The 22910-nt window shown below is 44.8% G+C and overlaps 1 protein-coding gene across 2 annotated transcripts in view; it reads left to right on the forward strand.

Annotated features, from left to right (window-relative positions):
- ARHGAP26 (Rho GTPase activating protein 26) overlaps positions 1–22910 on the forward strand; it is a 309239-nt gene that overhangs the window by 101618 nt on the left and 184711 nt on the right. For both annotated transcript variants that reach the window (XM_074960515.1, XM_074960514.1), the window contains exons 7-11: positions 905–1009; positions 3242–3371; positions 5124–5224; positions 8642–8736; positions 22553–22631. In XM_074960515.1, coding sequence (XP_074816616.1) covers positions 905–1009; positions 3242–3371; positions 5124–5224; positions 8642–8736; positions 22553–22631 — 510 coding nt within the window. The remainder of the gene's footprint in view (positions 1–904; positions 1010–3241; positions 3372–5123; positions 5225–8641; positions 8737–22552; positions 22632–22910) is intronic.

Raw genomic sequence — 22910 nt, forward strand, 5'->3', positions numbered from 1 at the left:
GCATGTTTTTTTGAACTCCCTCTTTGGTTTAGAGGTTGCTGTGAAGGTTGGTGTTGGTTTGTAAGCTGAATTGGTTCAACCAGTCCTCGTGTTAATCCATTTCCTGAAAGGGAAAATGAGCTGCTTTGAGGCAGAGTTGGGAAATGAAGCCCAATTCCTTGTGGAAGTAGGACACACAAGTTAATACTACGGAAGGTATTGATTGTCCAGGGGCAATATTAATTAACATTGTTGTGTTCAATGAATGTAGCCTGTGAAACAGATCCTGGGGAATAGGGAGGAATTTCTCTCTCTGATTTCCAGGAATCAGTTTCATAGTATCTTCCCTTTGTTATAATGGCGTGACAGAGGGAGAGCTGGAGAATGGAGGAATGTGTGCACTGGCTTTCAGGGGGTCATAGAATGCAGTCGCTATAGTTTGGACCTTGACTGGCGTTAGGGTGGTTTAGGCTGCGTTTTGCTGTCGTCTTGAATGTTTCTTCAACAGGGACTTGTACCCCCTGATGGCCTTTGTGCCCCTTCCAGCCAGGATCGCCTGTCCCTATCCACTCTTGAAGAGAGAAAATAGAGTTTACACCCCTAGAACTTCCCTCAGTCTCATCTGGATCTTCACTCTCTTCTTCCCTCATCTGCATTGCTTATTTTGCCTCACCGTACAAGAACTCTTAAATGATTCAATTCTGTACGTGCACCTATCAAAGTGTAGTGGGAGATTTTTTTTTTTCCAAAGGCACCAATAGGAGATAAGTGCCCAACTTTCACTGACTGTTAACTAATTTACTAGTTCCAATTTATGCCTTCAAAAATCTGCCCCTCTAAAACATTGTTCCATTCAATGACATCTTCAGCATCAGTCAGTTTGAAAAAGGTGGGGATCTCTATTGATGAATATGGTCCTTTGCAGCTGCTGGCATTCCTGCAAGGGCTCTTCACATTCTACCATCATGGCTATGAACTCGCAAAGGACTTCAGCGACTTCAAGACAGAGCTGACAATCAGCATACAGAATGTAAGTGTATGTAAAGGAGAAAGTCTGTGTGGGAATGTGTGTGACTGTCTTGCACAGAGAATTAGCATTTTCCCTATATATAATTAGCTTTCCCGCGTGCTAGTCAACAGAAGGCTTTATGGCATAAATGAAAGCAAATGCTTTCTTTTTGTGTGTGTAGATGACACTACACTAAATGCACAACCCAAATAGCAGTTTATTCTGCTGGGTGTGGCAAGTGCAGAGAGCCAGACATCCTCAGGAGGACTTGGCAAGCAGACAGCCGTCTTTAAGTGCACCACACTTTTAGCAAGTATTTCAAAGACTTGTCTTAAGAATTGTGACACTCCCCCACCCGTTTTTTTTGGTCAGTGGCAGACATTGGGATTTCTGTAGATGAGAGAACTTGCATTGCCTCCTCCCCTGACAGCCAGACATGTGGTTAGTATCCAACAGGTGGACTTGTGCCTGTGTTTGGGAGATCAAATGTGCATTGCTTGTTTGCCTTTTTTTAGTAGGATTACTGTTTTTCTCCAAAGGATGCAAATTTGCTTAATTCTCTCTGAAACAGTCATCAGAAAACTCCCAAAAAACACCACACACCTCAGTGCTTGTTCCCCCACCCCTCCAAAAAGTCAAAAATGCAGCCCTGTGAAACCATTTGATGAAGCAGTTTGTTGTTGTGTCTTACCTATCATTGTGTGGTGCTTCCACTTTCAGCAAAGACTGCAGTAACTGGGGCCCCTGGTGTTCTGCCACTTACCAGCCTTGGCCCCTGAATGCTAGATTACAAAATTGAATAGAATTCATTCGCGCACCTGTCAAAATGAGGTGCGCTGGGTGATCTCGCTTGCACAGCCACAGTGCTCCGTGGTGTTGTGCAAGAGATCAGATTTGATTTCCAACCTCCTAGTCAGGGTTGGGCACTGGGAGTAGAGGAGACAAACAGAGTCCTTCACTAAAAAAACCCCCCAGAACTGTTTAAACTCCTGCCTCTGTCTGCCCAAAATGTCATAGTAACACTGTTGTATTTTGGACCGATTCTGTACAATACTACAGCATGTGTATATATTGCACGCATGCGCGCACACAATGGTAAAAACCTTATTAAGATTGCAAAGTTGGGAAATGTCAGAACTCAGATTTCCTGTGCCAGCCCTAGTTCTCCCCCTGTGCCCTAGATCCTTGTCATGTCTGTCTCCCCTGCTCCTCTGGTTCCCAGTTTCCCTCCTGTCCCTGGCTCCTTATCCAATCTACTCACCCCACATCCCTATGTCTTGCTCTTTTTCCTTCTGCATTCAGTTCAGGCAGCTTCCTCCTCCATGTTGCTTGGGCTGAGCAGAGCACAGACAGGCTACCTGCTCTCCGTTCCAGTGCCCAGACCTGGGCCTGGCACAGTCCACAGAGGCCACCGCTGCAATTGCAGGAAAAAACCTGCTCAGCCCGTCTAGAGCTTGCACACAGAGGATGGGATCTTTTGGGAATTAAGCTGAAGCTCTAGCAAGTTTCTATTGATGTGCAAACGGTTGGTTGGTTGGTTGTTTTTTATAAGGATTATAACTTGGGCAGATCTGAGTGATTCTCCACAGGAACGGCAAAAGGAACATTGCTGACACAAAAGCCACCCCCCACCCCCTGCCAAATTACCAGTCCTTACTCCAAAGCAAAAGGGCACTATAACTTTTCAAAGTTGTCAGAATTTAGCATGGGTAAAATGTACTTTTCCCCTTGCCTGGTTCTCAGAAATTACCAAATCATTTTGGCTGAAATTTTCCAATAACATTTAGCCTGAGGCAGACACCTGGCATAGAAAATTTCAGCCCAAACAGTAAAAGTTTGATCAAGTAACTGAAAACAGGGTGTTATAATGGGAAGTGTTAGGTAACCTGATTAGTTGGCAGTGCTGCCAGCCACAACCATAACTATCAGCATTAAAAATTATGAGATGAGGGAACAGAGACTCTAAATAAGCCAAGCATGTGCTTAAATCCACTCATATTCATCAAAGTGTTTTAAATAGGACGTAAGTCCTGGTGAAGTCAGTGGAGTGTAAATATGAGCTTCGGTATTTTGCTGAATAGGGATGGACTTCTGAACCAGGGTGGCATGGAAAATACACCAGATAAAGTTAGCCACTGTTCCCTGGTTGTCTCTATGTAAATTCCTTTAACAATAGCACACAGGTAGCGCTGTGTCTATTGAAAGCTCTGAGGAAACGTGGATAATGGAAAATATATTTTTCAAAAATCATAGACAAGAAATCGTTTTGAAGGGACCCGATCGGAGGTTGAGTCCTTGATGAGGAAGATGAAGGAGAATCCCGACGAGCACAAGAACATCAGCCCTTTCACAATGGAAGGCTACCTCTATGTCCAGGAGAAACGTAAGTGCGTTTGCCTTGAAGTTACTGAGCTGCTCTCTGCTGCCACTCAGAGGAGACTGAAGTGCAGAGTGGGAGCACTGGCTCTGCAAAACATCATGGTCCATGTGAAATGGCAAGAGGTGGCAGGATTGGGGGAAGAAATAAATCCTGTCAATTCTTGAGTTGGATTTGAATTACAGGCCTAGGGTAGCCGCTTGTGCAGCTTTCTGCAGGAGTATCCCCCCTGTTGGCAGGGTGGGCCCATGTTCTGCAGTTCTGGGAAATTATCTCCAGCTCCTTCAGCTTTCCCCCATGGTGACTCTGCATTGTGGTGCTGCAGGTGAATCCCACAGGACAACCAGCATACGAGCTGGTTCCATGGTTCACACCTCACAGTTCTCCTTTTACCAGCCTTTGGGTTTTTTGCACCCAAAGAGGTAGTCTGTTCCTGCTGAGCCTGTTAGCTCCTTGGCATACTCTCTTTGCTATCCCTGAAAAATGAATTGTGTCTAGTACTAACCAGAATAGGTGGGGGCTATCCCTACAGCACTTTGCTCTGGCCATGTAACTTGGAAATTCCCTGAGTCTGGCATGGAATTTGAAGCCCATCTTAGCAAATTGTCTCATCACCCTGGGTGGATAGAAGTAAAGGTCTTGGCACTAGAGAAGATACTACATTGAACAACCCTGCCGTGGTAGGGGGAGGGACTAGAATCCAGCTACTAGGAGCCTGATCCAAGGGTCAGGAAAGACTCCTAAATGATCTACTGAGTCAATTCTATCTTTAATTTCTATGAAGAAGAAGGGTGGCCCAGTCGTTCATCTCTAGTCTGGGATTAAGGAGACTGGTTCAATTCTCTGCTCCACTCCCTGTGTGGCCTTGGGCAAGTCACTTGTCCTCTCTGTGTCTCAGTTCCTCTCTGTAAAATGGGGATAACAGCAGTGTCCTACTTCACGGAGGTGTGCGAGGATAAATACGTTACGGATTGTGAAGTGCTCCGATGCTATGATGATGCGGGCAGATAAATATGTAGATAGAACGCCGTAATTGATGATCTCAGGCAAAAGTGGGAAAGCAGTTAGTAGGGTATCTTCCTTAAAAGTGAGAAACTTGTCTGCAAAAACGGTCTGGAGTCTGTACAGTGGGATAAAGGAGAACCTCACTAAATGCCCAGTTCTGCCTTGCAAGGAGAGTGAGTAAATGCTACATTCTAGGAATAAGCTGAAATGACATGAAGGCCGATGATAGTGGGTAGAGCCAATATAGCAGATTGAGGAGTAATTTGCTCAAGTGAAACTGCTGAAGCCTCATTCCGTGGTACATTGCAAAATTGGATGGAGCCAAGCTTGGAGAATGTACATGAATGACTAAAGGTGGGCAAGATAAATACTAACAGGTGTGTTCTGTAGTTTTTCTGTAGCTAATTCTCTGATTATATCATGGGATATGAAACTAAAGCTAATTTAGCAAATTACCAGGTCTGTCCATAGGAAGCAGCTTGGTCCAATGGATGGGACACTGGGCTCGGAGTCTGGAGACTTGGATTCTATTCCCGACTCTGCCAGTGATTGATTTAACTCCAGATCTCTGCTTTTCCCTCCATGCAGTGGGGATTATCATGCTTTTACTCGCTTTTGTAAGGTGCTTTTGAGAACTATAGATGCAAAAGTCTGTATAGTTGGTCTTAGGATGTTTAATTGTGGCTTTGGTAACAACTGCTTTGTAGACCTTAGTTAATTGTTAGAAATCTCAAAACTTAAATTCCATTGTAGGTCACTTTGGGACCTCCTGGGTGAAGCATTACTGCACGTATCAGAGGGAATCGAAACGAATCACTATGGTACCATTTGACCAGAAGTCTGGAGGAAAAGGGGTGAGTGGAAATACGCCAAGTCACCCTAATCGTCATTTTCTGGGGAAGAGATGGCGTGAGTCTTGCTCTTGGCCCAAGAAAGGTTGGGTTGGGAGTGCCTTGTGTCTGTCAGTGACAAGCCCTTGAAACTGCCAAAACTGATGGATTTCATTGGTGGGTTCTATCCAGTCTTCTAAGTCTCTTCTCTCCCCACTAACCTCTGCTAGAAACTCTTTTTTAGCAGAATGACACAGTAAAGGGTTGGCACCTATGTTTTCTTATCTTTTGAGGCTGACACCCCAACTTTTCCCTGGGAGAGAACTCTTTGTTGGAAAGGCCACTGCTGCCTTTCAGTCAGAAGCTTTCCCCTCCAGTGAGTACTCTAAGGAGTTGTTAACATCCACTCTCTCTGGCACACACCCACATCACTAGCTAATTAGTCACTGAAAGGGTGGCTCAAAATAGTAATATGCAGATATTGTAAAGAGAGCCTCAGGGTGCTGATTGAAAGAGATGTAGATCACATCTCTGTGGGTACTAACAAGCTATGTAAACCATCATGGTGGGGAAATACATTGTTTACTCTGCCAGTGTTAATTCAGCAACTGAGTAAGAGCTTGTCTACCTATGGAGCTATTCAAGAATAAATCCACATGTGCAGACCCTAAAGGCTTGTCTACTTGGGGAAGCTCAGGAAAGTTAATCCGAGTTAATTAAAGGAGAGAATTAAAAGTGGATTAGTTAAACTGCACAGCCCCTGTGTGGACGCTCTCAGAAATAAAGTGGCCTAAATTTGGTGTAGTGTAAGAACACAAGAATGTAACAATGGCCATACTTGGTCAGACCAATGGTCCATCTAGCTCAGTATCCTGTCTCCTGACAGTGGCCAGTGCCAGATACATTCTTCACTGTATGAATTTATATTTCTTTAACCAAGCAAAGCACCTACAGAGATCAGTCCCCTTTTTAAGGGTGACCTGACCACAATACTTCAGCTCCCCTACATTTCAGTAATGGCAGAAATGTCCCCTGAGATTAATATATGGGCTGTCTAGCACTCATGGCTCTTTCTATAGACTCTCTTCCATTGCTTTCTGTTCTTTAGCATGACTCCTTGCTTGGGGATGCTCACTTTATTGAGTGCTTGTCCACAGCAGATGACTTTTTCCCCTGCTTTAACTGTACCAATATAAGGTACCTTTTATACCAGTATAACTGCATTGCACTAGAGCTTACTTACCAGGGTACATCTGTGAAAAACCACACCCCTAACTGACACAGTTATACTAGTATGATTGTCTAGTGTAGACTAGCCCACAGTGACTCTGCTATAACAAATACTGTAGTTTTTAAAGGCCTTTCAAGTCTTCCCATGCCAGAAATCTTTCTGAAGCAGACAGCAGCAGCAGAAGGGAGATATGCGACCTCTCTTGATCAGCAGAGGGATCTCCGATGAAGTGAGCTGTAGCTCACAAAAGCTTGTGCTCAGATAAATTTGTTAGTCTCTAAGGTGCCACAAGTCCTCCTTTTCTTTTTTTAGAGGGATCTCTGTTGTAGGCTGTGGAGGCTCTGTTTATCGTCAGCCTGTTTTGAGCCTCTCGGGAAGCCACCTCAGGCTATGGCTGGAGCCAAATACTAATCAGTTTAAAATTGCTTTCTCTCCAAATGGCATTCTTTGAATACCACTTCCCTGGCAGCAGTGGGCAAATTCAGCTAACTTCAAGGAAATGAGTTTAGGAGTGGGGCACAAGCTAACTCTGTTGATCCTCTTGGCAGAATTTTTGCAGTCAATGTGGAGCAGGGGTGGGCAAACTATGGCCTGTCGGCTGGATCCGGCCCTTCAGGGCTTTGGATCCGGCCCGCGGGATTGTCCCCCGTGGTGCCACAGGCCCCGTGCCGCTCTCACAAGTGGCCGGCACCACATTCCTGGGGCCTCAGGGTGAGGGTAGGGGCAGAGGGCTCTGTGCATTGCCCTTGCCTCCAGGCACCGCCCCCTGCAGCTCCCATTGGCCGGGAACAGGGAACTGCGGCCAATGGGAGCTTTGGGGGAGGTACCTGAAGGCGTGGCAAGGGCAGTGCATGGAGCCCTGTGGCCCCCTCCCCCAGTCCGCGGTTCCGGCTGCTTCCTGGCCGGGTGTGGCGTGGGGCCAGGGCAGGTTCCCTGGCCCCAGTGCACGCTGCTGCCACCCCAAAGCCGCTTTAGGTAAGAGGTGCCGGGCCAGAGCCCGAATTCCTCCTGCACCCCGCCCCCCAACTCCCTGCCTGCACCCCACACCTCTCCTGCACCCCAACCCCCTGCCCTGAGCCCCCTGCCACACCCTGCACCCCTCCTCTGCCCCAATCCCTTGCCCTGAGCCCGTTCCTGCACACCGTACTCCCTCCCACAGCCTGACCCCGTCCTGCATACAATTTCCTCACCCAGATGTGGCCCTCGGCCCAAAAAGGTTGCCCACCCCTGATGTGGATAGTTCGTTAGAACAGGCTATTGGTGTCAATGTTGTTCTATGTCCCTAATACATTTTCTGGAATGGTTAATATCAGTGTTGTGATTGTCCAGCACGACTGGTCAGTGAAGCGTGAAAAAGGCATGAAAAGCACAGGAAGCTTGCAAACTCAAAACTTTTTTTTCAATTTTTTTTTTTTTTAAATCGAACCATCAGTGTTGTTTTTTAAAAATTCACCTGAGACATCAAGAGCACACATCAGACGGAATCACTCAACAACTGTCTAAATTCGCATTGCATTAAAGAAAAACCTGTGCTATGTTTGTTGTCGTAATTACTCATACATGTCTTGGGCAGTGTTATGGTAAAAAGGATCTTTATCATGTCCCCACTGCATTTCCTCTTCTGTGCTGGTAAATGTGTGCTCAATTCGCATGCATTTTGTTCAGTGAGTTGATATATAGTTTTAATGTATTATCTCTAGGGCTCTGTGACTGTCACGGAGGTCGCAGAAGTCACAGATTCTGTGACTTTCCGCAACCTCCGTGACTTCTGCAGCGGCCGGTGTGGCTGGCCCCGGGGACCCCCTGAGCAGCGGCCGGTGTGGCTGGCCCCGGGGACCCCCTGAGCAAAGGTCCTGGGGCGGCCCACAGCAGATCGTGCTGCTGGCCCCACCCCCCTCCCCCAGCAGTGGTCCTGGGATAGTTGGAGCAGCTGCTGCTCAGCAGCCCCCGGCAGCTGGTGCCGCTTCTCTCCCCTTGCCCCCGCCCCCCCAAGATTTAGTCAGAGGTATCTATAAGTCATGGACTGGTCACTTGGCAAAGATTCAAATGCTGTATTTCCAGGGAGTGTGGATATTTCAAACCTTATGCTTAGAGCCACAAGCCATCCCCTCTGGGGTTAATACATATTAATCATAATTCTAGTAGGCTGAGTGTGTGTAATATACACAGTTCTGTTCTCAACCTAATCTAGAAGTCCTGTATCCTTGTAGGGAGAAGATGAAGCAGTCACACTCAAATCCTGCATACGCCGGAAAACTGACTCAATAGAGAAGAGGTTTTGCTTCGATGTGGAAGCAGTGGATCGGTGAGTGGGGCAGTCTTCTTTTCTCGCATCAGTGGAAGGCGCACAGCCTTAGAGCACATAGACTTTGATTTACTTACTGAAGCCCAGCCAAGGACTCAAGAATAAATGTCTGTGCACACATGGCTGTACGAGCAGCAATATGTGCACTACACACAGAGCTACTTGGCCTTTTTGGAAAATCCTTGTTACTCTGGGGGCATTCTGCACCAAAATATTAAAAATTCTCTGCACAATATTGTAAAATTCTGCAAATTTTATTTGTCAAAATAACACTACATAATCATGCCAGTTTCAATTATTTTGGTAATTTATTTCAAAATACCTGTCAGCAAGTATGTCTGTAACCATACAGACACACACACACAAATTCCCACAGGAGTAGAGAGTTAAAGAACCCCCTATGACAACCCAGTTCCTGTTTCTCTACCCCCCGCCCCTGAGCCCAGCTGGGGGGCGAGATACCCTCAATGGAAACCCAAACCCCGCTTTGCCTCCAGCATTTATAATGATGTTAAATATATTAAAACGTGTTTTTAATGTATAAAGGGGGTCGCACTCACAGGCTTGCTATGTGAAAGGGGTCATCAGTACTAAAGTTTGAGAACCACTGCTCTAGCTCCCTCCCCCGTGGTGTCTTCTATGTGCAAGCTGGGTTCTGCCGAGTCCAGTGGCGGCTAGCAGCACTGCAGCCCATTTCTGTGGGGGAAAGGAAATTGTGTGCGCAACGTTAATTTCTGCAAACTTCTGCCTTGTGCAGTGGCGCAGAATTCCCTCAGGAGCATCTTGTGCAATCTTAGCAGTTAGTTTCTCTTATCCCTTAGTCACACACTCCATAAATGGAAGCTGCTAGTTGCCTCAACTCCCTCCTCCCTACTGTTTTTGCAGTAGGGGCTCATTGCAAGATGAAGCACTAATTCAATATAAGGTGCAGCGTTCACTCCTTTTAATGGGTGTCCACTTTTGCAGAGTCGGATGTTAAGTAGCCTTCACAATGGAAAAGAAATTCAGCCTGTGTGTCAGAAAAGTCCATTTACATGGCGGAGACACTGCGCATCCTTCCCGTGTCTTGTGTTTGTATATAACATGACTTCAGCTTTTGTGCTGGAGAATGGCTGTTGCAGATTCACTGTGGATGGCTGACTGTAAAAATCCCACACTCACATCCAGTGCATGACTCTTTAAAGTTTCGTCTTCTGATTTCTGAAGGAGATGGTTTCTGTAGCCTGATATGATCTATCATAGAATATCAGGGTTGGAAGGGACCTCAGGAGGTCATCTAGTCCAACCCCCTGCTCACAGCAGGACCAGTCCCCAACTAAATCATCCCAGCCAGGGCTTTGTCAAGCCTGACTTTAAAAACTTCTAAGGAAGGAGATTCCATCACCTCCTTAGGGAACGCATTCCAGTGCTTCATCACCCTCCTAGAGAAAAAGTTTTTCCTAATATGCAACCTAAACCTCCCCCACTGCAACTCGAGACCATTACTCCTTGTTCTGTCATCTGCTACCACTGAGAACAGCCGAGATCCATCCTCTTTGGAACCCCCTTTCAGGTAGCTGAAAGCAGCTATCAAATCCCCCCTTATTCTTCTCTTCTGCAGACTAAACAATCCCAGTTCCCTCAGCCTCTCCTCATAAGTCATGTGTTCCAGACCCCTAATCATTTTTGTTGCCCTCCGCTGGACTCTTTCCAATTTTTCCACATCCTTCTTGTAGTGTGGGGCCCAAAACTGGACACAGTACTCCAGATGAGGCCTCACCAATGTCAAATAGAGGGGAACGATCACGTCCCTTGATCTGCTGGCAGTGCCCCTACTTATACATCCCAAAATGCCATTGGCCTTCTTGGCAACAATGGCACACTGTTGACTCGTATCCAGCTTCTCATCCACTGTAACCCCTAGGTCCTTTTCTGCAGAACTGCTGCCGAGCCATTCGGTCCGTAGTCTATAGTGGTGCATGGGGTTCTTCCATCCTAAGTGCAGGACTCTGCACTTGTCCTTGTTGAACCTCATCAGATTTCTTTTGGCCCAATCCTCTAATTTGTCTAGGGCCCTCTGTATCCTATCCCTACCCTCCAGCGTATCTACCTCTCCTCCCAGTTTAGTGTCATCTGCAAACTTGCTGAGGGTGCAATCCACACCATCCTCCAGATCATTAATGAAGATATTGAACAAAACCGGCCGGAGGACCGACTCTTTGGGCACTCCACTTGATACCGGCTGCCAAGTAGACAAGGAGCCATTGATCACTATCCGTTGAGCCCGACAATCTAGCCAGATTTCTATCCACCTTATAGTCCATTCATCCAGCCCATACTACTTTAACTTGCTGGCAAGAATAATGTGGGAGACCGTGTCAAAAGCTTTGCGAAAGTCAAGGAACAACACGTCCACTGCTTTCCCCTCATCCACAGAGCCAGTTATCTCGTCATAGAAGGCAATTACATTAGTCAGGTATGACTTGCCCTTGGTGAATCCATGCTGACTGTTCCTGATCACTTTCCTCTCCTCTAAGTGCTTCAGAATTGATTCCTTGAGGACCTGCTCCATGATTTTTCCAGGGACTGAGGTGAGGCTGACTGACCTGTAGTTCCCCGGATCCTCCTTCCCTTTTTTAAAGATGGGCACTACATTAGCCTTTTTCCAGTCGTCCGGGACTTCCCCGGATCGCCATGAGTTTTCAAAGATAACGGCCAATGGCTCTGCAATCACACCCGCCAACTCCTTTAGCACTCTTGAATGCAGTGCATCCGGCCCCCTGGACTTGTGCTCGTCCGGCTTTTCTAAATAGTACCGAACCGCTTCTTTCTCCACAGAGGGCTGGTCACCTCCTCCCCATGCTGTGCTGCCCAGTGCAGCAGTCTGGGAGCTGACCTTGTTCGTGAAGACAGAGGCAAAAAAAGCATTGAGTACATTAGCTTTTTCCACATCCTCTGTCACTAGGTTGCCTCCCTCATTCAGTAAGGGGCCCACACTTTCCTTGACTTTCTTCTTGTTGCTAACATATCTGAAGAAACCCTTCTTGTTACTCTTAACATCTCTTGCTAGCTGCAACTCCAGGTGTGATTTGACCTTCCTGATTTCACTCCTGCATGCCCGAGCAGGATTTTTATACTCCTCCCTGTCATTTGTCCAGTCTTCCAGTTCTTGTAAGCTTCTTTTCTGTGTTTAAGATCAGCAAGGATTTCACTGTTGAGCCAAGCTGGTCGTCTGCCATATTTACTGTTCTTTTTACACATCGGGATGGTTTGTCCCTGTAACCTCAATAAGGATTCTTTAAAATACAGCCAGCTCTCCTGGACTCCTTTCCCCCTCATGTTATTCTCCCAGGGGATCCTGCCCATCAGTTCCCTGAGGTTGTCAAAGTCTTGCTTTTCTGAAGTCCAGGGTCCGTATTCTGCTGCTGTCCTTTCTTCCATGTGTCAGGATCCTGAACTCGACCATCTCATGGTCACTAGTTCCCAGGTTCCCCTCCACTTTTGCTTCCCCTACTAATTCTTCCCGGTTTGTGAGCAGCAGGTCAAGAAGAGCTCTGCCCCTAGTTGGTTCCTCCAGCTTGCACCAGGAAATTGTCCCCTACACTTTCCAAAAACTTCCTGGATTGTCTGTGCACCGCTATATTGCTCTCCCAGCAGATAGCAGGGTGATTGAAGTCTCTCATAAGAACCAGGGCCTGCGATCTAGATCTGCGAACTTCCGTGAGTTACCGGAAGAAAGCCTCGTCCACCTCATCCCCCCTGGTCCATCAGTTGGAGGCTGACCCCTCCTCTTTTTTTAAGTAAATGAAGCATGGAAATTCTTGTCTCATTAGCATTCTCTAGGAGGGAACCACAAAACCCAATGAGAAGCGATTGGCCTGTGCGACTGGTTTTTTCTAGGCTGAGTCAATAAAGGACTGTTTTCAGTCACATCATGTTACTATGTTTGTGGTTGCTGGAGAGGGGAGTGAGAAGATCAAAAGAGATTTTATTGTAGCTTCAGAATCTGCCTTCCTATGGACTAATTCGCTCTGGTCATAACTTGCTTGTGCACTGAGCAACAAAATTAAGCGTATAATTCTGAAATTAGTTTAGGGTTTGGAGAAAATTGAGTTGGCCTGATGGCATGGCTGCAGGAACCCTCTGTAGATGGAAAGGACCCAGGCCAACAGAGTGCAGGGGAATGTGTACTAGCTGCCTTGCTCAGCATCTTCCTCTGCCAGCTGATTGCTCAAGTAGCACTGGAGTAGCATCATTGCCTTCTAGCATCTGTGCCATAAACATTTCTTTTACATACTGCCACAACAGATTGCAGTTGTAATGAGCAACCGTTCAAAACAATGCAGTGAACACAATGTGATGTAAGGTGGTGTGATGTTTGACCCTCAATACATTTAAATTCTTAATGTGCTCTCGCTTATCATGAGGACGCCATCATTTCTGATGTTCACAGAAGTGGGCTTCTCCTGTACTTAGCCAAACAGCTGGCCTCCTTATGTGAAATCTCTCTTGCCCAGTCTGAGTGAGGGTCTCTGGTTTTCCTACCCACATGCATTCAGATTGCATCCAGCTGTGTTTATGTATTGGTTTAATTAGTAGCCCAGAATTCTGTTTATGGGCTTGGGCAAATCACTGCACTTATATGTATCTCACTTTACCTAATTGTGCACTGGGGATAATAGAAAGTCTGTCTACTTCTCAGAATTTCTCTGAGGTTTGTTTAGGCAGTGTTTACAAAGTGTTTTGAGAGTCTTGGTTAGAAAGTGCTACTTGGGCAAAGTATTTTTAATTACTAATTTATTTTGTTATGACTCAATGGCTTGTGTGTGTCTTGCATGAGGGAAGAAAGGGGGAATGGCATGGCAGTGGATTGGGCACTGCCTTGGGACTTGGGAGAGCTGGCTGGGTTCAAATCCTGATTCAGCCAGCCCCAGGCTTTCCTGTGTGACTATGATCAAGTCACTTAATCTCTTTGTGCTGCTTTTGCCACCAGTAGAATGCAGAAATGCTTCTTTACCTCCCTGGGCTGCAGTGAGGATAAAATCCATTAATGATTGAGAGTTGCCCAGATATTAGTGATAACAGCCATAGAAGTGTTTAGACAGAGGAAAATTCATAGTCTCCTTAAGTATTTATATCTCACCATTGCAGTGAAATCTCGGTGCTTCTAAAAATTCTATTGGTATTAAAATATTAAGAGAAAGGTAATGGTATGGCCACAGTTATAGTGATAGGCTAAAATCACTAACTGGGAGAGCAGAACTAAGCTGCATCTCAAGTCTAACATTCTGGAACACAATCTCTAGGTGGCAGTCTTGTATTTTCTTCCCATGTTCTATTATATGGTCAGTGTGAAAATAGCAGTGCTGCAAGCATTGCATTTTGAGAAACCGGTATAATTTGCAATATATTGTAGAAACACCCGTGTGGCAATGGTGCGTGGTATTTTGGAAAATAAACCCTATGAAAATTACTGTCAATTTTCTTTCCCTTCCCTTTCCAGCAGTAAAGGTGGATCAGCACTTTTAAAAATGAAAGTCTGAGCATGATTTGTGGTCGAAAGCTCCCAAATGAGTACTGTTTTTCCTTTTTCTGTTTTTTTGGCAAGGAATAAGATTCCAGAGTTCCCAAAGAAGACACAGTGAATATTTGGGGGAGCAAAACAAAAGTCTCAAATGTCTCTATAGTGCAAATAATTTTGATTTTTGTCTGTGGGAAGCAAACAAAGCATATTTTAACATTCTGAACAAAATGTATCTTGTAGGCTCATAATGAAGTGAGCCCCCCAAATGGCATAATCCTGTTTTGCTGATCTGCTACGCTGTGCAGTGGTGTAGTACACCTTGGTGTTTGCTAATGCGTATTGTAGTCTTTGCATTAAATCAGTTTTATAAACCAGGCTGTAAGCAGGGCTAGCATATATGTCTTTAAAAACGAGTCCTTAGGAGAAGGAGCATTGCCTTTGGCTGATGCTGGCTTGATAATTGTCCAGGTGTTTGGTGTAATGTGGGTCAGAGCTTTGAGCCAGGTGCTGAGCACTTTTAACTCCAATTGGCTGGATGGAGGTATTCAAGGTTTGACCCCTTAATTAGCTGAATGTTACATTCATCAAGACAGTTAATGTTGTTGAAGTATAGCACCATTCTGCTAGAAAGCCCATTTATTGGTGGCCTGGGAACAGCTGGTAGCTCAGCACTCCTGAAGCATGCAGGCATCCATTATAGCCACGTGCTTGCTCATGGGCTGTTTCTTTATGTGCTGACTAATTGCTGAAACAGCATTAAGTAAGCTGTATTTCTACTGACTGAGTGGCTGTGAGTGTAGTGAGCCTGTTTTGGGCATCTGAATTATTCATGCCGGAGCAGCTCCCTATATAGTTACCCCTCCCCCCATAGCTGAGAAGTGATGGGGGCAGGAAGCAGGGGAGGATGCTGAGCTTCCTGCAGCTGGGGGAGATTTCTGGGGATGGGTCTGACAAGGCCCCAGCCACTCCTTGTAGGAGAAGAGGAAGTCCCATCCTCTCCTGCTTCCAGCCCAGCCGGGACTAGTAGCTGATCCCAGCTCTGGGTAGGAGCCACTGGTGGGGTGTCCCCAGCCCCATGATTTACTCCTCCACCGGCTGCTCCGAGTGCCTGAAACTATGTACCTGCGTTGCCAGGGAGTGGTGCATGACTGCTCTTGCAGTTTCCCTTTGCTTCCCTGTCAAAGTCATTTTTCTGCGGGGAAGCAAAGAAATCTGTGAGGGACATGAATTCTGCGCACATGCAGCAGCGCAGAATTCCACCCGGAGTAAAAGAACATATTGACTGCATTTAACAACTACCCTTAAGATTCCTGTTATGTGTTGTGATCATGGGGGAATGTTTCTAGCAGGGCAGTAGATGAGGCCTCTGCTTATGTTGTCAGTGGAGTGACCCTTCAAGCCCTCCTCTAAATCCCTCCTCATTTGCAGCTTTTTCTCCCTCTTCCCCTCGCATACTTCATTTTGGGGACTTGCCCTGTGTCTGGGCTCTGCTGGTTAGAGAGGTGCTGTTTGACCTGAGGATGGCTCCTGAGACTGACATAGCAGTGTGAGGTACGTCATTCTGTAAACGCAAGGTCACTTTGTCACCGCTTAAATCAGAACTGCAGACTCCTTCACCACACATTCAGCTTCTTAGCTCAGCCTTGCAGATTGTATTAAGCTGTTTTATGTCTCTTATAAAGCAACTTAAATTGTCTTGGTGTGGTAAGATGCTACATGAGTCAAAGTTGTTATCTTTTTCTCTTGCTTTTATTCTTTATTCTTCTGGAAGAAGAAAAGCACCTTCCCCCCTACCTCCCCCACCCCCGACCTTTTGAATTAAACTTTTGACTTTTTTGGTATTAACGTTGATTTTGTGCCTCATATTTTCCCTGGATATTTAATCTTTTAAACCTTGCTCATTTTAAACAAAATTTGTGATAAGAATTTATATTGACTTCAAGTTTTGTGTCTGTATGCCTAATGTAGCAAAATGAATATAGATATTAAATGTATACTCCTGTACTGGGATTCCTTATTGTGAAAGGGAATGCTCACCAGCGATGCAGCCTAGTGGTCAGGCAGGGTTGTACCAGATTGTCTTCCAAGCCTCCCCATTTCTTACTGTTTCTCTGCCTTGCTGTGGTCTGTCCTTCCTGTGACTCTGCCTTCTGGCCTGCTCATTATTCAAGTCTGTCCCTTCCAAGTTATGTATAAAGAGTGAAGGAGGCCACAGGGCCCCCATGTTTGGTTGAGAACCTGTGGCCTAGACCCTTTTATCTTCAGGGTCTTTCCACCCCCCAGCTAGGTTCCCCATGTCAGGGCTAAGCCTCTGTAGTTGTCCCTCTTTAGGGGCTGATAGGGGAGCCCAAGCCCATCCTCTCCACTGGACTCCAGTCCAGAGCGCAGTGATAGGTAGGCAGCTAAATCCTGCACCCTGGGGTGTTATGCAGCTGCCTCCATGGATCACTTCCCACCAGGTAAAGATAAGAACTAAAACACAAAGATGGTCTCTGTTCTTCAGAGAGTCACAGGTCCCTTCTTTGTGGGCTTGGTCAGGTCTCAGTCATCGGCAGAGCCCATGGTGCTCCTTCTATGGAGCTCAGCGTGTGGGTCTGCTCATCTCCACTTCCTGCCGACCACTGAGCTACTCTGCTCCCCTTTTCATGTTCCACCTCACCCCTGTGCAGGTTTTTCAGGCGGGCTGGGGTGGGGCCACCTGGTTGCAGAGCAGCTCGTTAGCCCCTTCCTCTCCACTGTGGGGTTTGTATTCCCCATCACACTTATGCATTAAAGTTTCTTTAATCAATTATTAATAAATTTGTATTAATATATTTGTATTAATTTATATTTAGTGAGATCGGCAGAGAGGGAATCTGGGTGAGGCTTCCCTCAGTGTCTCAGGCTGAGCATCTAAACTTAAATGTATACTCTTGGAAACTGTTGGCCGTAATGTTCATTTTACATGGGGCTTCACTGACTGAGCCGGCTGGCGCTGAGTCCATAGCTGTGTGTACTTAGAATGTTGTTTCAATTGTGAGCTCTTCTAGGGAGGGACTGTCTTCAGACTTGTCTGTAAAATGCCCAGCGTGCTGCTGGCACTGTACAAATAACAATAAGTGAGGTTATGTGCTGGGATCTTTTAAAATGTACCACAACCAGGAAGGCAGTTCTGTATACTAAAGCACCACAATATATGTTTCAGCAAATGAATTATGTGGGGGAAAATGCAAATGGATTTAAAATATAAATGGCATTTTAATTGTTTCACAGCCTCTCGCCCCTCCCATATTGTTAAAATGTCTGACTTTGAAGTAAACACCAATGGTTTGTTATCTGCTTAAAGGCAGAGCAAACATCTTTTATCACTTCTTATCCCATGCATGAGAGAATGTGGGGCATGAAAAACCTGTATTGTCCTTCGAGACCTTATTAGGGGTTCCTGAATAACTATAGTTCTAGCTATAGCTAGTCCTGATTAATTGTTCCAGAATAAGAGTGTCTTACTCAGAAGTGGATTAAGTTAATTTGGAGCAAGGCATTCTTCTTCTGAAACAAGAGTGTCTACACAGTTATTCAGGAATAGCTATTTTGCTTTAAATTCATATTCCACCATATCCAAATTAACTCTCAAGTGTAAACAAGTCCTTATTTCCTTGGGAGTCGGGAATCAATCTTTTCATGAATGAACAATTTCAGTTCCTTATTTTTTTTTTAATAGTTTTCGTGGGTAAGAGACTGAAATTGTCACATTTTGTTTTTCTCTGTCTCTCACTCACATATCTAACTGAGAAGTCCTTTTTTTTTTTTTTTGGTAGTGATCCTTAATGAGGATGTTAGCATCCCCAGTAGCGGTTTGCCTTTAACTTAAAAACTCGGGTTTAAAAAGAGCACATGCTGTGATCTCTGTCCATCAAGGGAGAGGTTGGTACCAACCTTCCGCAGTTCAGAAAGATGTTTCTAGGAAAGGGTTCATCGTCTGCACTCAGCAAATACTGTTAATAATTATCCACCCACTAGATACTGATTCCACTGTTAAATCCTCTTGTCTACCAGGTACAGAGCTTTGTTCCTTGCTTTGACAGTACTGGGATAGGGTTTAAAGACGTGTTTCTTTTCCAAATGGAGCGAAGCTTCTTCAGTGGTTTCCTCTCCGTTTGAAAATAGAGAAACTTCCAAAGCACTAAGCCTGTGAGTACTGACTGACTCACTGAGGGAATTAACAAAGATAACATACATTCTTTCTGGATTACTTGGGCCGAAACTGGTTGCAAGCCTGAGCAGCCCTTGTCCTCTACGGGGTAAACTGAGACTGGCTTTGTGTCTGTAATAGTCCTTGGTGAATTGTCTATTGGCAACATGATATTTGAGAGAGTGGATTGCAGGGTTTGGGCTTGGTCCTCTGCTGCTTGTTTATAGATGCCCCAAAGCTGCAGAAAAAGGATCAGAAACATCAATCGGTCTAAAATGGAGTCTCTTAGTAATGTTTTACTGGCTAGCAGAGGCTCTGCTCTTGTCAGATGTCAAATAGACGTCATTACAGTCATGCAGCTTTCATTCACCCGTTGAATCATCTCGGAGCAGGGCATGTTGGAAACTCAGGTTCTCACGGTCCTTGCCTGTTACTGGAGATGTAATACCAAAAGGAAGGCATGTGGTGTCCTGAACACTCTTCTGACAGCAGCCAGAATAAAGCCTGTGATGTCAGTGTGCTTGTTCTTTTCTTGACCAACGAGCTGTATTTTGCTACAGAGAGCAGTGATCCTTCATATTGAGTTTTGCTGCAGTTCTGGGGCTGGAGCACTTGCCATGTATACAAAGATGAATGTCAGAAGTCCTCTGGTTAAATGATTTTTGTGAGTGACGACACCCAAATATTCCTGCAAGGAGAGTTCCGACACACTTTTCCGAATGCATTCAATCTCCTCACCGAGCCTCCTACCATTGCATGGTTGTATTTTCCCTGTTATCAGGGAAGCTGTACATTTCAGTCACGAAAAGTGAGCTGTAATAATAAAGGGACTGAAAATAACTTGTCAAGGGGAAAACCCCGCACCCTATACACTATCTCAAACATCAAATTCAGAATGAGGCATCATGTTCCCTATAACTTGGCTTTATGAAAGCAGCACAGTAGTTAGACTCTGTTTACTTGTTTTGAATCCCAATGAGGCAGCATGTGACTTGGCTTCACTGATGTTCTTTTGGAAACCTGAACACACTATACTCGGATATTGATACAGACTTTCAAAGTTGACAGTGACTGGGGCCATCTCAGATAGTTTGCAGTCACTGATTGCAGAAGTATAAATTAGGATTTGTAGGATCAAATTAAAAACCAAATCATTAAATTGTATCCTGTTTAAATAAACCTTCATGACACACTCCTACAAATCCCGTTGCCACTCCCTGGTCTTGGCAGCACACTTCATATGTTGCTTCCTCTAATGCAGAATTTCATCCAAGTTCTTGGGCATGCTAAAAGTTGTCAATCGTGTTGAGGATCCTCATGCTTTTTGTGCACAGTGTTAACAAACCATGTTTCAACCCTGCAAAGGGAACAGGTAGTCTTAAAAAAAAAAAAAAAAAAGATTGTACAAAGGCAGTGTGGTCCAGTGGATAGAGCACTGAACTGGGTATCTACAGACCTGATTCTATTCCCAGCCTGCCCCCTGTATAGTGACCTGCTAAACTAGGCTATGCTGCCTTTGAGGAGAGGCAGAGGCAAACCAAGACAAAAGGGATCATTTTACATTTTTAGAACTTTATAATGAAAAAACCCAAAATTGTACCTTGAGCATAAATAATATAGAACGTTACCAGACTTACTACTTGTAATAATAAACTATAGCTTACCAACTCATTAACCTTTTATGAGCTTGTACACACTGAGCAGTTTGTACCAAATGCATTGTTGTTAACCACAACAAAAGAGATTACTTAACAATATGCTGTATCATTTCAGAGAATAATTAGCTTTCCTTCTCCTGGCTTCTTTGCTTCTCTTTGGCTTGAAGTGCTCAATGTTTAGATTTGATGTTCTTGTGCCTGTACCTCTTTTCACTGAGTTTACCCACAAGCGGGGTTTCTTCACCTACTGGGCCCTCACTGGTCCATCAGGCACCTTTTGAACTGTATCCTGTCAGTAGATATTTAAACAGTCATTCTCTCCGTTCATGTACTTTAGGCTTCTTGTGTACCTTTTCAGGTTCTGTTTCATCTAACACAGCTTTTTGAGCAATTCTCTTTTTCACCAATTATATTTCCTTTCAGGTTTTTTCCCCTTGATACTCTTTCTCTGGTAGATCTGTAGATTTTATTTCCCTCTGTTTCCCTTCTCTAATAGTGCCTGCTCACCTACCCAGGTCGTTGTCTTCTTTTTTTAAATTTTCTGCTTCTCCTGACCTGAAACCTTTCCTCCTTCTCACTTCCCAGTCCCCTACTTTTATTCTCCTGTTCTTTTATTTTATCACCTCACCTCCTACCCAGCCTCCGTTCATCTGCTAGCTCAGCGTCTTGACTCTTCTCTTTCTCTAAGAGCTTTTCCAACTGCTCCTTTGGGTAGATTCTGAACCCCCTTCCTAGCTCAGGCTGCCCTATCCTGGCCCATCTCTCTCCCCAGGACAGCATTCTGTGCTGTAGTAGGTGCTAGCTAGTGCCAGGGTGAGGGTTAATACATATGCACTGGGCAGTTCAGTTCACCTGTGTGTGTTTCCCAATCCCTAAAATGAGATCAATGAGCCCCTTGTTTGTAAAGTAATTTCAGATCTGCAGGAAAAATGTCTTACAGAAGAGCGAGCTATTATTTACAGTGCTTATATGTCCCAGGAGGTAAATTCTCTCTAACTTTTGTGAAAGTGGCTTAGAACTGGATCCCAGTTATGGAAGGCATAAGGCTTCTGTACACTGACATGCTGTGTTAAGCACTATATCGGAGGTGTTTTTCCGCCTTAGGGTTCTTAACGATATTTGCACCATTCAAGCTGCTTTTTCTATTGCTTTTGAGTCGATCGCAATCTCAGCATAGAGCTGTTGTGATATACTTCAGCCTTGGGGTATGGTTGTGGCCAGATTAAATAGGGAAAGAGGTACTTGTTAAAGTGAATGTGAATAGGGAAAGAAGAGTAAGGAATGAGAAGAGAAAACAGGGTGTGGGGAAAGGGCGTTTTGCACTACAGTGAATAGAAAATATGTATATTCCCAAGTGTAAAAGCAATAAGAGGTCTGAATTTTCTACTTTTCATGTTGTTCAAAGATTGTATGAACCTGAGTGACAAAAGTTTAACTTGGGTTGTACTTAAAATATTGGATTTTTTTTTTTTTTTTTTGTATTTGCAAACAGTGGCAACTGGGGTACAGAATGGAAAAGTTTCTGGATAAATGAGGAATGCCCGGCTAGGCCCTTGTTGATAGTTGTTTACATGAGTTACTGGCAGATCCTGTCTGGTTGCAGTGCCAGCAGATCTCATCAGGATTTATATTAAGCAGTATACAAAATCTTCTTTCACTTTCATCTCTGCCTCCTCCAACGTGGGGAGGAGTAACAGTTCTTAAGTGATCAGCATTTCCCTGTGTTGTTTGGGTGTAGTAGAGGGATGAATCTCCATTGAAACCTACTGGTTGACTTTACTGAATAAAATGAGATTCCCATGCTGGAGAGCAGGCAGCAATCCATGAATTCAAATAAGTAATTAACCCATCACAGCCACCGATATATAGACACACATATAATATAAAACAATTTTTTTTTAACCTAGGGTATCATTAGAGTGGGTGGGTATAAATTTGGACTATCAGTAGCAATTTGCAGCTATGGAAATTTGTGGAGGTGTTCAGATCTCCAAGTTCAGGGTGCAAGTTTCACTGAAGCTTCATTCCAGTGAAGCTATTGTTATACAGTTGTTGTCTGGTATTCATGCCAAGGTTATTGTGAACCCTTAATATCCTTGGATTCATTATTGAAACCTGCTTGCTCCTTGTGTTTTGGATACCTTCAATAAACTCCACAGCCCATGCTCTGCTGTCAGTTACACCAGTGCAGTAGAACTGAAGTCAATAGAGTTGTACCAGGCTAGAGGAGAGAAGAATTTGTTGTCAAATGTCCTATTCCAGTATTATATTAGTTCTCCTGTAAAACATTGGGTGGATGCCTTGAGGCTTAATTTAATTTGTTTCAAAGTCCAGGTCTGGAGCACAGAAGGGATCTTCTTGAACCTTATGTCAAATGTATCTTTCCCTTCTGTCTGGTCCACCTGATGAGATGGATTTTTTTTTTTTTTTTTTTTAATTCCTCTTTTTCTTTTTTCACTTTCAGTGTTTCTTTCTTTTCCACAGGCCTGGTGTGATCACCATGCAAGCACTTTCTGAAGAGGACCGAAAGCTTTGGATGGAGGCTATGGATGGCCGGGAACCGGTAAGAAGGGACAGTAATGAATACCGGTTGAGAAAACTCAAAAGGCTCTTTTCATGGCTCAGTTGTCTGCTGTGAAGCAGTGTGTCATGCTGAATTTGCCAACCTCCATGGGCACTGTATCCGTGGGGCAGCTCTCTGGTTCTGGCACGAGACTCCTTTAATACTCTGGTTAAATATTTGAGGTAATACTCTATCTCCTGTGCTTAAATGGCTTGAAGGCTCTGGCTACCTTTGCTCCTGTGGAACATAGGCTAAACTAGCACAAATAACTCCCGTGCT

Source organism: Natator depressus, chromosome 8, assembly GCF_965152275.1.
Source record: "Natator depressus isolate rNatDep1 chromosome 8, rNatDep2.hap1, whole genome shotgun sequence".
NCBI lineage: Eukaryota > Metazoa > Chordata > Testudines > Cheloniidae > Natator > Natator depressus.